This window comes from Cydia fagiglandana, chromosome 7 (assembly GCF_963556715.1).
Source record: "Cydia fagiglandana chromosome 7, ilCydFagi1.1, whole genome shotgun sequence".
Lineage (NCBI taxonomy): Eukaryota > Metazoa > Arthropoda > Insecta > Lepidoptera > Tortricidae > Cydia > Cydia fagiglandana.
The window spans coordinates 9,408,581-9,424,735 of NC_085938.1; the positions used below are offsets into that span (position 1 = coordinate 9,408,581).

General features: G+C 37.3%; 1 protein-coding gene across 1 annotated transcript in view; it reads right to left on the reverse strand.

Moving 5' to 3' along the window:
- The window catches only part of LOC134665860 (uncharacterized), an 89,499-nt gene that overhangs the window by 54,926 nt on the left and 18,418 nt on the right, over positions 1 to 16,155 (reverse strand). The window contains exon 4 of the mRNA XM_063522893.1: positions 1,812 to 1,981. Within this exon, the coding sequence (XP_063378963.1) occupies positions 1,812 to 1,981 (170 nt within the window). The remainder of the gene's footprint in view (positions 1 to 1,811; positions 1,982 to 16,155) is intronic.

A 16,155-nucleotide genomic window follows, 5' to 3' on the forward strand; every position in this document is an offset into this window, starting at 1 on the left:
CTAGTTTAGAAAGAGATTTCAAAATGAATTCCTGCGTTTATGCTAAGCGCGGTAGACAAGCACTTTAGTTACGGCTACCTTAGTAGTGGAATAAGGAAAATAACTCCATCGTACTTATCAACTTCAAAGAAATTATTAGCATTACGAGTATGTACCCAGCGTTAATGTATGCATATTTAATTAAAGTTTACTTCTTATCGCTGGCAGGTTTTACAAGAAAATTAAAATTTATTTTTTATCACCGTAATGGGATCGTTGTGGTAATCAAAGGTACTCCAACATAAACAAAATGTGTAACATCATAGGACAACCTGTTAATGAATCTGACTTGTTCTGAATTTTTATAACATGCGTTTTTAACGGTCTAAAAACTTAGTACAAAAGCAATGAATCGAATGATACATTTACAGTTCAGTATATAATGTAGGCATCTTGTTTCTATCTTCAGCGAAAATGTTATTGAAAGATTCTTAAAAAGCAAACTAGAATGTCTTGAAACGTATTTGGAAGACATATGTATGAAGTTATTGCAAACCAAAGCTGTAAGGAAAACAAAAGCATAATCCGATGATCGGATTCAGATCTCTCTACGTACTAATTATGCATTGTTATATTTATATTGCATCGGGCGGAAATTTTAACACCATGAATACCAGTCTCTAACGAAGCAATTTTGTCTCGTAGAGGATAAATTTGCCTTCCCTAATACATTTAAGACATCCCTTAGAAAAGAATCTTTCAAATCAACATTCAATTTGTTCGAATCAAACTTCACTCTCGACAAAGGCCATTTGAAACATTAAGACGGAAGCTGACATGAAACGCGCGTAAATACCAACAATTGACTATCTCATAACAAACCACATTCTCATACTAAAGAAAGGACGCTTACCGCGAGGAATTTCGTACACTGACTCACCTGTTCCTATCTCTATTGCACACGCATAATTATATGAATATTACTGTCCCGCTAGTGACATAGACAGCCAGCATCATGGGCGGGACAGCAATACAATAATTACACGCTTACGATAGAAATAGTAACAGGCTGGTCGAATGTACGATATTCCTCATGCTAAGCGTCCTTTAAATGAACCGTGGCTTGCTCGTATTTTAAGTACCTACTGTACAGTCAAGTGTAAAAATATGGGTGCACTCATCATACTCAAAAATATGTATGTCCAATAGCTCTTATCTCAGCGAATTAAGAACTATGGGACATATTTTTGAATAAGTTGTATGCACCCATATTTTTACACTTGACTTTACCTAGTATTAAAATCGTTACGAGTAGCAGTGGCCTACAGGTCGTTAGCTACCGTCTTGTCTTACCCGCTTATTCATAAAACTGACCTAAATTTGTAAAATTATGTTTTTTCCCTTTCTTACAAATCCATAAGTCAAAATGACAGATAAAGACAAACGATTATTTGCTAATATTAAAACGATTAGTAGCGCGTTTATGAATAAGGGGGTTAACATTTGCCTCCATCTTCGACTAACATACAGTCAGCAGCAGAAGTTGCTAAGGGGGCGAGGTGTTCAAAATCACCTTGATGGCTCCTCCACACGATGAGCCAACGCCGGTCACTCCAAGGGACGCAGCCATGTGGTAGAATGAGATAGCAATATCACTTGCTCCCTCTAACGCATAAATGCGTCCCTAGGAGTGGCCGGCGCTGGCCCATCGTGTAGAGAGAGGAGCCATGACACGCTCTTATTCTCTTAACAATAAAGACGCGTCAAGATAATTTTGAACACGTGGCTCGCTTAGCAACTTATACTGCTGACTGCACAAAGGTGGCACTAACCGATGGTGGAGTTGTTGGTGGGCACAGTCCTCCAGCACAGCACTCGGAGCCCGAGGCTCTCGGCCAGCTCGGTGAACTTCCTCTCTATGTCCTGGTGGTGAAGCTTGTCGAGGAAGAATATGCCGGTGGCGTATTGGCCGAACGGTGGCAAGTCCAGCTGGTGTGTGTCTCTGTAACGATGGAGATTTTGAGGTTATCGTGTGTGCGATTTAGGGAATGCAATAACCGGCCAATCTAACCGGTTTTGGTTACGGCTATGCCCGAAAAATAACCGAATATCGGTTATAATCGGTTACGGTTATTTTCAACACAAATTATGAAATTTTATCAAAATATTCGGTTATAACCGAATTGCATTCCCTAGTGCTATTGCTCGTTAACTGAGGTTTTATGGAATAATAAAGTTTGACGATGTAATCCTTGGATTACTGATATCTGATACCTACACATTTTCTGTTAGCGCTCATTAGGTCCGTAGGTCGTAGAGTTATCATGTGAAATCTCCATTAGGCTAGTTTTATATATAGTCTGTCAAGCCATTTCCGTCAGTAGAAAAAACCGAGCAAGTGCGAGTCGGACTCGCGCACGAAGGGTTCCGTACCATAATGCAAAAAAAAAACAAGCAAAAGCAAAAAGAAAACGGTCACCCATCCAAGTACTGACCCCTCCCGACGTTGCTTAACTTTGGTCAAAAATCACGTTTGTTGTATGGGAGCCCCATTTAAATCTTTATTTTATTCTGTTTTTAGTATTTGTTGTTATAGCGGCAACAGAAATACATCATCTGTGAAAATTTCAACTGTCTAGCTATCACGGTTCGTGAGATACAGCCTGGTGACAGACGGACGGACGGACGGACGGACGGACAGCGAAGTCTTAGTAATATGGTCCCGTTTTACCCTTTGGGTACGGAACCCTAAAAAGCGGAAAATTTAAAAAAATGTAGGCTTGAAGGTTAATCGTCCGATAGAAAATTAAAAATTTCGCGTTTTTGCTACTGATAAACTTGTTTGACAGGCTATATTTATGCGTAATTATATTAAATAAAAATGAACACAGTGGCCAGTTGATCAATTATCAATGCATGTTTTTGTTATGTTTGCGTATGTATGTATACGTTTGATTAAGATTTTCTGATTTGAAACTAACATTATCACATCGGCTAATAGATACCGACGTTATCAAACGCCTCCTCTTGAGCCTCTTAAATTAGGCTTCTCTATCTGACCCATCAAGAATTAATTGAGCTAAGAATATTTTTAACTTAAGTAAGTCAAGTATTTTACTTTAGTTCTTACTACGGTACAAACGTATGCCAACATAAAACAGTCATGAAGCATTGTGTTCAAAATATTGCATTAAATAAAATTATATTTATTCAAATCGTGCGACCATAAACTTTTACGCCGCTATAACATATCCCATGCACGCATACGTGATTAAATCTTAGCATAACCGCTGAAACATATGACGTTTCAAGCTGTAATCGGTAAACAAACGATGTAAAGGTCAGACTGCGACGCGGAGCGCGCCTGCGCTAACGTGTGACGTCACACACCACGGCTATTGACCAAATTGGGATGTTCGTGACCGTACCTAGTTACGGTTACATCAACACGGGGTGGACTATACCAGGATATGAGTACTAGGTCCAGGGTACCAATGAAAGGGACTTTTTACAAGCTTTTATTTAGTTTCACCTGACCGTTGTCTGTGTGTAATCAAATCTTGCAAGTTAAATTTCATCCACTTCCCGGTTTCCGATTGAGCTGAAATTTCGCATACATATGTAAGTCGGGTGACAATGCAATATTATGGTGTCATCGAGCTGATCTGATGATGGAGACCGGAGGTGGCCATAGGAACTCTGTGATAAAACAACGAAACCTAATTGTGTTTGGGGTTCTTAGAATTGTCTCGATGAGTAACTATTAGTTGCTTGTGGAAAAAAAAGTACAGACGGCGATAAATACTTGTACCAAAAATGATATTTTTGCCAAAAACTTATTTTCCTTTGTGTTGTTTCAGTTCCAACGAGAGTGTTTGCTGGTATTGACGAAAATACGGCCCCTGGGGTAACGTCTAGACATAAAACTACCTACGGTCGCAGAACACGTTCGCTGTGGTGCCGGAATAATTGAACAGCTGGTTTACAGTTTGTCCTTTTTGTGGGGGAAAGTAAAAGTTTTGAGGGATTGGATTTAGAGCACGTCCTTGTGTGACAGATTTTGTAATGCCAGAAGCGCCGCGGATGCGGGGAGTGACTTTCAAGGATGTTTTAGATCACCGTGACGTAGCGAAGAAGTTACGCTGTAACTTGAAAGTTTCTGTAATATAGGCGAATTATCAGTCTCCTCGCTAGCATAACATGATGATGACGATATTAGTTAGGGAGGCGAGGTAGCTAAATGGCGTAATTCAACGGCGCCGTCGAGACCTATCAAAATCGAAAGATATAATAATTTCGAAAAGAAAAGCTCGTATGGCAAAAACCATTTTAGCGGTGGGTTTGGCGTGTACGGTTTTTCAAAAATGTTAAAAAAAACAGTTACTTGGGCATTCTCGAGCGCGTCAGATATTCATACTACGTATGCCCCGAGTGCCTCTGATAACAACGGTATACTAATCTGCCGGTTTGCGTGGTGGGGGTAGGCATATAAAGTAGTCAAAAATGCAAAAAAAAAAAATTACTCGAGCGCGTCAGATTTTCGGAAGGGGTGTTAAGTAGGCCCCAAGGAAGCTTCCTTTAAAAAAACTGACGATTTCGGCGTGACGATAAGTTACGATGAATTTTTGAAAATGCAAAAAAAAAAGTTTTTTTGAAATACTCGAGCGCGTCAGATTTTCATAGGGGAGGTTTATCTCGGTATCCTGAAAGCATATTTTTTAATCTGACAAAAATGTTGGTGGGTTCTCTTAATCTGACCGAAAAAGGTTTTTTGGTTTCTTTTTTTTCCTTTCTTTCTCCTTTCTTGGACAAAAACGTAGAGACCTTTTTTGTGTAAAATAAAATTACCTTTTTTGTTTATTTAAACTTTTTTTTTTGTAAAATGTATCGTTCGCGACTTATATGCCGCAACGCGTTCTTAGGAAGACGAAATGGCTCCTCCACACTTCCGGTCATGCGGAAACCGGCAGATTTTGTATTTTTAGTAAGTTTTAGATTATATTCTTCAAAATAAAAAAATAAAAAATCGCGCTCGAGAATGCCGGATTAACGTTTTTTTTTTACAAGTTCGCGACCCTATAACTCGGCGGCGTCAAGGACTTATCGTCAGATTAGTTAAATTTAGTCTTTAAACACTAAAATCAACCCCCAATATCTTAATCTGACGCGCTCGAGTATTTCAGACTATCCATTTTTTTTTTACTAATCTGGTCGTCTATCCTAGGCGCGCGTCACTACATATAGAGCTAAATACTTTACAAGGTTGTTCTATTAGGTCTAAGGTATCTCTCATATCTTAAACTGCCACGCTCGAGTATTGCCGAAAATTCCCCTATTCGCCTCCCTAACTATATGTGTAATGAAATGTAACATTAACCAAATGTATGTTTCATATGAGATCCACAAAACGACCTTCAATGTTTAGGAAAACTTCGGTTAAATATTTAAGTATCTCGAGAAATTTTAAATGTTTCAAAAAACACCATGTTATTTTCATTTACATATTTGCTTTATTACAAATCAGACTCATAGGAATCGTAGGTGAGGTCAATAATCAAACATAGGGTAAATTTTTAGTTCCCATAAATTGTACTTAATAATCAAAAATTCAACAACAAACAAAAAAACTATAGGTGCAGGCGTGCGCGCCGGCGATGTGATATGGTATAATGTATTTATTTAGGTATTTAACAAAATGAAATCAAACCACAATACCTATGGTATTTTATTAGGCAGGAATATTCAAGTCAATAAATTTAACTAGATGTGACAAACTTACAGACATTTTACTACGAAATAGTCAACGTAACAATGAAGCTGCTAAAATTGTGATATTTTGCTAATAGGAATATATCGGGATGATTTGATTTATCAATAGTAATTTATTATATTTGTTATTACATGGCCCTATAATTCGTTTTTAGCATTAGAAAGAAGATAAGCGATTTAGACGAGTCTTTCTATCGAAAAACACTTGAAAATTAAATCACCGCAAATAAATTATGTAACAATTACAAATCATATACGATAGTTTACATTAAGTATTTTGCTTTCATAAGTAGTAGTTATTTTTTTATTTGGTTGGTTAAATAAATGTTTTAAGTACCTGAAGATGTAAAAAAAAATTTTTTTATCATTTATTTCACTACCTAAAGAATAACACTTTAGACATATCACGTTTTATACGCGTGTTTTTTTTTTACTTATCACATGAGATTTATTTCTCGAGTTCTCGAGGCATTGAGTGTTTTTTTCCCGTCTCGACTTAGGACAAATTTCTCGAGATTTCTCGCCTCGAGAATTCTCGAGCAGAAACCCTAAATATAATGGGTATTTTATCGTAAATTAATGTTTTATACTTCAGTAGCTCACGTTATGTTACGTAATCATACTTCAGAACATTATGTAAATGTAAACTGCGGTTATTGGAAGATTTGGAAGTCGACTGAAGGTTGATAGGCTCTCCCTAAAAATTTATAGTCACGTCATGTCTGATACCAATACATATATTATATGTATATTCATTGTACCTATTAGCAAATATCTAGCCTAGTCCTCGACTTATGTAAATTATTTCAGTAACTTACATCTGGCACGTAAGCTTATATCGCAGTTTAAAATATAAACAGAACAAAAATATGCACTTACAACACAACGTCATCAACGTCATACAGTACAACGTCGGATCTAGTATGTTTTTAAACGACGATCTAGTCAGTTGTATCTAACGTCCCTTAACTAATATATTTTCTAAACTATCTAGGTCCTAGGAGATACAATTTTAGCACACTAAAACGGCGACAGATTGTTGTTCATTTTACTATATAAATTAACTATGTTTTCCTGTTTAGTTTTTCCTAATACTTATTAAAGCTGTGTCAGCTGTTAGCGAACATACAGACAGACGGGGCGGGGGACTTAGTTTTAAAAGGTTTGGTGATAATTTGTTCGAGAAATGCGGCGAGTGTAAGTTTTCAAGAGCATTTTTTTGGGATATGACTTAGAATAGTTACCATATAAGAATAAACAGATGTTGTTATAATTAAAATGCACTTCAAGAATGTTCTCATCTTAGATTTTCGGGATAATAAGCGAAGATCATCATCACCATCAACTCTGCCATTTCTATTTTACTATTTACAATTCGTTTACCGTTTTATTTTGTCACATGCTTGAAGCACATGGAGCTATGGACGGGGCAACGACGCCGGACTAAAACGGACGGTATGCACGGACGTTCTGGACGCGCGCCAGGCGGGACATTCACGCAACTTAGGCTCAGCTTAAGTAGCTGACAGCTTCTTGTCGCTGTTACGAGATAAACGGACGGTTTTGCGGACAGCCGTTCCGTGAAATTTACTTTTAGAAATGCGGCGAGTGTTAGTGTTCAGATAAGAGAATACTCCTAATTTTCTATAAAAAAGTTACCAAGAACATGTTTTTGACGATTGACCCGGAATAGTTGCTATAAGAATGGTTTTTCGGGAAAATGAGCATAGATATGTGAGTAAATGCGGCGAGTGTTAGTGTTCAGATAAGAGAATACTCCTTATTTTCTATTATAAAAAAGTTACCAAGAACATGTTTTTGGAGATTGATACAGAATAGTTACAATTACCAGAAGTTGTAATAAGTTTTTCGGGAAAATGAGCATAGATATGTGAGTATCTTTATTTCATTATTTTGTCACATTCTGAAGCATATTTCGTGATCGACGGGGCATCGACGCCGACTATAATGAACGGTATACACGGCCGTTCTGGACGCGGACTAGACTGGGCACATTCAACTTAGGCTCAGTTTAGCTGACAAGTTTTTGTTGTTGTTGGAAGATAAGGGGCGCTGGTGGCCTAGCGGTAAGAGCGTGCGACTTGCAATCTGGAGGTCGCGGGTTCAAACCCCGGCTCGTACCAATGAGTTTTTCGGAACTTATGTACGAAATATCATTTGATATTTACCAGTCGCTTTTCGGTGAAGGAAAACATCGTGAGGAAACCGGACTAATCCCAATAAGGCCTAGTTTATACCCTCTGGGTTGGAAGGTCAGATGGCAGTCGCTTTCGTAAAACTGGTGCCTACGTCAAATCATGGGATTAGTTGTCAAGCGGACCCCAGGCTCCCATGAGCCGTGGCAGAATGCCGGGATAACGCGAGGAAGAAGGAGGAAGAAGAAGTTGGAAGATAAGGGGACGCTTTTGCGTGCAGTCGTTTCGAAGATATCGACGTTAGGGAAATGAGACTTTCATGCGGTGAGTTTTAGTAATGGGTAAGCGATAACTCCAAATTATTTATATTTTTCTATATAAAATTGCTTAATGTTGTATAACTTTAATTTGACGTACCGAATGAAAAAAATCCATAAAATAAAATATGACATTGTTTAACTATAATAGGTATAAGAAAGAAACTATGAGCAAGAAGTAATCGGCAAACTAGTCATTTCCATAAAAATGAATAGTTACTTACTGCCGACTAGATAATATTTTATCTGGCTCATAAATGGCAAAAGTAAATGCAGTGATACCTAAATATAGAAGTCGAATCATAGGTGTGTACCTATGTACTTAGTTTGAGTTGACACCACACCACCCGCGTTGACAAATGTATTATTTGACTCTAGGCGTGGGAAGTGTTAAAAATAGCCCTGCAAATGGGCACTGCGTAGTTGCATCCTGTTATTGATCTGATCATTGCGCACATCGCCTGTGGGGAATCATTTAGTTGTGTTCCATCAAAGCCCAACTGCGTTTCATTTTCCGTAAAACGACAGGCTTTGCCCTTCCGAACTGATTACCAGGGGCCCGTTTCTCAAAAGCTTGTAACTTGTACCTAATGCAAGTGGAAGTCCCTTCCTAACAAAAGCTGTCAAAAAGTGACATCCGCTTGTATTACAAGTTACAAGCCTTTGAGCAACGGTGGTATTTATAGTTCTAGGTGCTGACGCATTTTGCTGTGTAGGTACAAATATGGTTCTACATTTTTAGGGTTCCGTACACAAAGGGTAAAATCGGGACCCTATTACTAAGACTCCTCTGCTCGTCTTGTCACCAGGCTGTATTTCAGGAACCGTAATAGCTAGGTAGTTGAAATTATCACAGATGATGTATTTTCTGTTGCCGCTGTGGCGCTCCCAACAACAAACGTGAATTTAATGCCGTTTTTTGCGTAGTGGTATGGAACTTCGTATGCGAGTCCAACTCGTACTTGGCCGGTTTTTTTGGGTTTTAAAGAACGCTTTGGCACGTTATGCTCACGACAATTAATATTTCGATAAGTTTCTACCGGTCCTCAATCTTGAGAGTAAATGCGTCATTCTTTGCTATATACTCGTATATAGTTAGATCGAGTTTAATTGCAGAGTTCGACATGTTACGTAATGAGGACATGGTGGTTCGCAAATAAAACAATCACTGCCGATAACTCGAAGCATAAAAACATGAGATACCATAACGAGATATAACTAGTTCTTGGTGGAAATGGTGGACACATAATGCACTATTACGTAAATTATATCAGTAAGATGTATTAACAGTTAACTTAAAATACACACCAATGATCATCATCATTAATATTTAACAGCTATTCTCTTGTCGGTGGAGTAATCGCCACGCTTCTTTTTGCTGGGCCAGCCTTTTGACTCCCTCGTACGACACGACAGAAACTCTATCTTTTATTTGGCTGAGATATGTGAGCCTGGGCCTTTCTCTGCATCTTTTCTCAATCTTGCCCTCCAGGATGTTTAAAAAGAACGATAGGGTATTTTAATTAACATCTATTTTCGGTAACCTGTGTCAATAGCAACAGTCCAATTTGCTTAAAAACAAGTAACAAAAGCGATAAACTTTACCCTTGAGTATTCTAATTAATCACAAATCGCAGATTAATTATCCGCTTGTTATGTTCTGACCTTAGAGAGCGAAGTACTAAGAAGAGAAAAAGCGTGGAACGACATCGCTAAGCGCTAATGGGTTATTAGTTAGATCTATAAAATAAAAGAGTAATTGTAATGTAATAACAAAACTTCTGTGAGATGAAACACTGACATAATATATGAAATATATTAAGCCGAGTCACTCACGTAGGTATATATGTACAGTCGAATGTCGATGATTGCTCGACATGTTGATGATTGTCGAGCAATCGACTTTATATACGTACCTGGTTTGATATCACTACGCCTTATAAAACCAATTCCCACGCCGCGTCTGTCTGTTCCTGTGTATGGACGGATTTTATAAACTACTGAACGGATTTTCATGGGGTTTTCACCAATCAATAGAGTGATTATTGAGGCAGGTTTAGGTGTATAATTTGTTAAGGTTTTGTGTAACCCGTACGAAGCCGGGGCGGGTCGCTAGTATTTAATAAAGTTTGATTGACTTCACTAATGTCTAGATTACAATAATGTCGAAGATCGATAGAAATAACAGCTAGTTATAACTTACACTTACAGTATAGGTAATAGTATAGCACGACGCTCGATTGACCCAAATAGTGGAGTGTAATCAATACAATATTCCTCTATTAGAAGACCAACGTCTGACTCAGACTTTAAACAATGCTTTGCTTTAGAATTTTATAATATAAGAGATATGTTTGAAGAGCTTGATAAAAATAATTAAAATGTATCAATAACTGATCAGGGTTATAAAACACGTTGCATATAGGTATCTATTTGTCACAATTGGTTCTCGATTTAGATAAATTTTCATAAATCCTTGAAACGGCAATATAGCGGAGGCAGTTATAAAGTTGACCCAAAAAATTTTTATTAAGTTATGAGCTTCATCACATATGTTCCTTGAGTAATTCTAAGCATTTCAAGCCTGGGAGGCAATAAGAAATGTGCGTCTACTCGGATTTGTAATGGATTCAAACTTTCAACCCCTTTTTAACCCTGTTAGGGGATGAATTTTACAAAACGCTGAATTTACTTTTCCTGCCTTTTAATAATATCCCCAAATACAAAGATTCAAGTCCCGCGTTCGAAATTTTTTTTGATATCCGTACAAACTTTCAACCCCTTTTTCACCACTTTAGGGGATGAATTTTCAAAAACGCTGAAATTAGTTTACTTGTATTTTAATAATATATCGTTTTACGAAGTTTCAAATTTCTAGCTTAAAATAAAACTTGAACCCCATACAAACTTTCATCCCCTTTTTTACCCCGTTAGGGGTTGAATTTCTCAAAATCGCTTCTTATCTCTTGTACACTTTATAAATGTAATCTAGTGTGCAAATTTCAACTTTCTATCTTTTGTAGCATCGGCTCTGCGTAGCAAAAATCTCCAACCAAATTTTTCACCTTTTTACGTTTTTCTTGTAAAATTACTATGAAACTGAAAAAAACAAATAACAGCAATGAATTATACGTCTTTGGTTTATACGAAAATGATACCAAACTTGCCCTTGTAGCCACCAGGATCATAATAGATTTTTTTTAAAGATCTCCCACCCTCCCCAACTAGACGCACGCTTCTTTTTGCCTCCCAGGCTAGAAATGCTTAGAATTACTCAAATATCAGATGTGATGAAGCTCATAGCTTAATAAAAAATTTTTGGGTCATGTATGGCAGCGTTACATAACTGACTCCAGTAATACCAATTCATTGTTTTCTGATAATAAACTAATGACTCATATATACAACTACATAAATATATACACCGTATGTGGCCTTAAAATAATATATACCGACTTATACATACGTTAACTATTAGAGTTTAATTAATTTGGATCGTCTCTACCGCAACCGTACAACTTACCACGGATATCAATTAAACTTTTCCTATAGATTCATCAGAAGCGAATGAGAAAGATGTTTTCTGCAAAATGTTGAGTTTCCCAACTTTTACATAATATATCATTTTATTTTCCATCAACGCAGATTACCATAATATAATTATATTATGATAATATATCTAGATTACCTATATTACCAGTATTGCAGGAAATATTAACCTAGTGATAACTAAGTACCTAATAGCAATTTAAATAAGTATTATAATACATATCATAAGTATCTGCAATTGTATTGTTTGCTTATCATTTCATCCTTTATGATAAGGATTATGAAGTATTCATCTGTTTATTTTAAAAGAAACAACATAAAAGAGGAAAATGGTTAATTTGCTGCATTTACACTGGAGCCAAGATAACGCGAAATTTTTGTTAAAACGAATTGAAGTTCTCTTCGTTCCCTTTTCCTCCAAAACTATGATAAATAATGTAGGCCCCTAAGTATACATCTGGAGAAAAAAAGTCGATATACCTATATCTTACATATTTCGTACTTACATATTTCATTAGTATAATATAAAACAAGCTTAAATGGAGTTGGGCGGGACATGTTGCCAGGCAGTGATGGCACAGAATAAATAATAGTATTAAGTACAGAAGACTCACTCTCTAACAAAACGCGTCTGTTTTACGTTCAGCACAGTTATGGCTGCTAGGTGGCGACAGCGCCACGCGCGGCTTATGGCAAACCCCAAAATTGGGGCCGAACGGATGTACTTTTAGCTACCTGTAGCAAAGCGACGAAATCGCGGAGTGAGACACGCCTGGTGATGGCAGGTGGCCGCTTTCGGATGACGTTCGAAAAATCGCGGGGCACTTTGGGATGAGACTAGCTCTATGCTTAGCAGTGCGCGACTAAAGCTGCTGCTGCTGGAGCTGGAGGCTAAAATTATGATGATGATGATTAGTATAAAATCTCTCGCTTCATTGGAAAATAGGAACCATCAAATCACTGAAATATGTCAAGCCAGTAGAAAAGAGCGACAAATTAAAAAAAACCGGGCAAGTGCGAGTCGGACTCGCGCACGAAGGGTTCCGTACCATAATGCAAAAAAAAAAAACAAAAAAAAGCAAAAAGAAAACGGTCACCCATCCAAGTACTGACCCCTCCCGACGTTGCTTAACTTTGGTCAAAAATCACGTTTGTTGTATGGGAGCCCCATTTAAATATTTATTTTATTCTGTTTTTAGTATTTGTTGTTATAGCGGCAACAGAAATACATCATCTGTGAAAATTTCAACTGTCTAGCTATCACGGTTCGTGAGATACAGCCTGGTGACAGACGGACGGACGGACAGCGAAGTCTTAGTAATAGGGTCCCGTTTTACCCTTTGGGTACGGAACCCTAAAAATGTGGGCGCGAAGGGTTATGTTCCCATAGAAAATTTAAATTTCGCACCTTTTTCTAGTAACAAAGTTGTCTGCCCGGCTACAGTTTCTTTACTATACTGAACCGAGGCTAGCAGCAATGAACACGGGTGACTGTGTAAAGGACCTCTACAGAGAATAACCCGTTATCATTGCATTTGTGTGTAAAATGCTGTTCAAATACTCATATACATATAGCGTACACGATTAAAATTCGGTTAAAAAGGACTTTGACATGGATATAGAGGATTAAGTTGCAGACCTTGACGTGGTATCACCGCGCCGGCGCGTGCGCCGGTAGATTGTCTTTATCTGTGTGTTTACAATTTACACTTCGTCAAATCGTGAGTTGTAAGGTCGAACAGGTGGTGTAAAGCATAGTAAACAACTTTAGACAGTTTAGACCCGTATACTATTTTTGAATTTTTTGATCAGAAACGTGGAAACTAAAATTATTTTATACCTTATTTATTACTTTCCCAAAAGGTAAAATCACTGAAGCCTGTTAAATTTCAGCTTATATTTATTGTACAGTCAGAATCAATAGCAGCGTGTGAAAAAAGCGGCAAAAGTATCTGCCACCCTGGAATACTTTTCCAAATAGAGCCATATCTACTGAGTAGTTCACGTTCAAAATTATTTGCAAAGTTTGATTGTTCTACATAAAGAGACATACTCGTATCTAATTTTGTTAAGCTGACTGTATATAGCTCTAGTGTATGTAAGTATATATGTACGAGTATATATAGAAGATCGAGGTGTAAATACACAATCTTCGATTTTAAAGGTTATTCCAATATATTTTTTTACTGACATTTTACCAGTTTTAACAAGTGGATTTTTTATCTGTATTTTTATTTTACCACTGGGAAAAACTGAGAATCAAATTCCCACTAGTTAACGACCAAAGCCAGTTGGTGGGAGGGAACTACTGGGCATTCTTTTTCTCAGTAGTTACCACTAAGATATTGTAGTGTTCAATACTGATAAAAATATCTACAAAAATATGAAATGGGAATGTTTTTCGTCAACAAGGTGATTCGGTACCTAAATGTATGTGTAAAAATTCTATTTTTACATATTATTTTTAGCTCTTAGTTGTTTTACTGTTCGTGGCTATATGTACTTATATTGTTAAACTGATTTGTGTAGAATTGTCATACTTGTATACCGTTAAACTTATTTAAAAATGTTTGTTCAGTTGTAGGTCGTAGAGCAGTTTACTGAATCGGCTGTCTATGGAAAAAAAATAACCCACTATATTTATGTACGTATTTATTTTGCCACTATTGAACATTAACTTATTTTAGTGGTAAGAAGTTAAGAACTGAATAAAATTCCCACTAGTTACCACCAAAGTGAGTTAGTGACTTAGTGGCAATTTTTTTTCTCAATTGTTACCACTGGGAACAGACGAGAACAAAGATCTCAGTTGTTACCACCAGTAACAGCTTGGTGGTAATTAGTGGGAATACTGGGAATAGAGAATTTTAATAAATTCGCAGTAGCACTGGACGATTAGTTACCGCGAAAATCGGAATTAGGGAAAAAAAATTGTCCATCCCACAAGCGCCTTCAATTTTCAATGTTATCGTTGTCCCCATGTTGTTACCTCATACAGCATTACCCGATAAACAAAGTTTAATGCTGCATGCATCCATTCGGCATGTTTTGATGATTATCATCAGCCCACGGTGTGATCAACGGAGCGAGATCGTTTACGATATGCTGATAAGTGATAATATTTGCACACCGAATTGACATTTGTAAACCCAGTAAATACCAGATTTAAAACGATTAGATAACGATTTGCAATGTCACCACTTATCTAATACAATCTAATGGCAAATACAAACATTGTTCCTAGACACAATTTAGTTATTTATTTATTTTCGCCGTCATGTACATTTTATCTTAGTTTGACTACCATTTCATATGTATCTCTCAGTTACTTAAAGGTTAGCTGGAAGAGATACCTTAACGAGATAAGTTCGCCTTTATACACATTTACTGTATTCTCTCTGTGTTATGTACTTGTTTTGTGCAATAAAGTGTTTTACTACTACTACTACTACTACTATTTTCTTTTCAATTGTTTTTTATGCTCTGACCAACTTATTTTTTTCTGAGGTTAGTCCATACGGCTTGGAATTAAATCTTAGATAAAGTGTCTTTCTTGCCCGCTAGATCCAACTGAGCTAAACATGTGTGAAATGTCCTTAAAGTCCATAAGTTCAATTGCACTAAAATCGTTATATAAAGTAGAATCCTTAATTTAGATAGGTGCCTTTTTAGTACCTACATAGCGTAAGTAAACAGTCCGGCAGTAAACAAAGTGTTTATTTGTGATTTGCAGTTGTCCGGCCAGTCATGCGTTGATTTATTCCATTCACTCGGGACAGTCATTCCCGGCACTTCCCTAACCCTCACATCAAGAAAACCAGTATAAGAATGACCTTAGCAACTGTAACAATCAATGAGAAGTTTAATGGCTCCTCTACACGATGGGCCAGCGCCGGCCACTCCAAGGGATGCAGCCATGTGGTAGAATGAGATAGCAATATCACTTGCTCCCTCTATCCCCCCCTCTATATCGTCCCTAGGAGTGGCCGGCGTTGGCCCATCGTGTAGAAGAGCCATAATATTATTTATAGTGGTTGTGCTGCGCTTGGCGAATGGAATGCTATCAGCAGTCAAACGCCAGGCGTAGTTGGCAGAGCTGATAATTGTTTTCTAACCGAGACGTAAGTCTATAGGACTTCCTTTGATATGAATAATAGTTGTTTATTTAGAAGTCATACTCTACATATATTGTAGCGGTGCCTAACGTATAGCGTTGTGATGGTGGTCACGTCCAAATGGCAATATCTACGTTGTTTTAGAAGATACCTAATAGAGATAGATAATATTTGAGCTCCTATTCATATACATATAAGACAATATAACGAATAACGAACAACCAAACTGCAAGATAGTTTCTCAAGTCCACGGTTCTTACATACATTAGT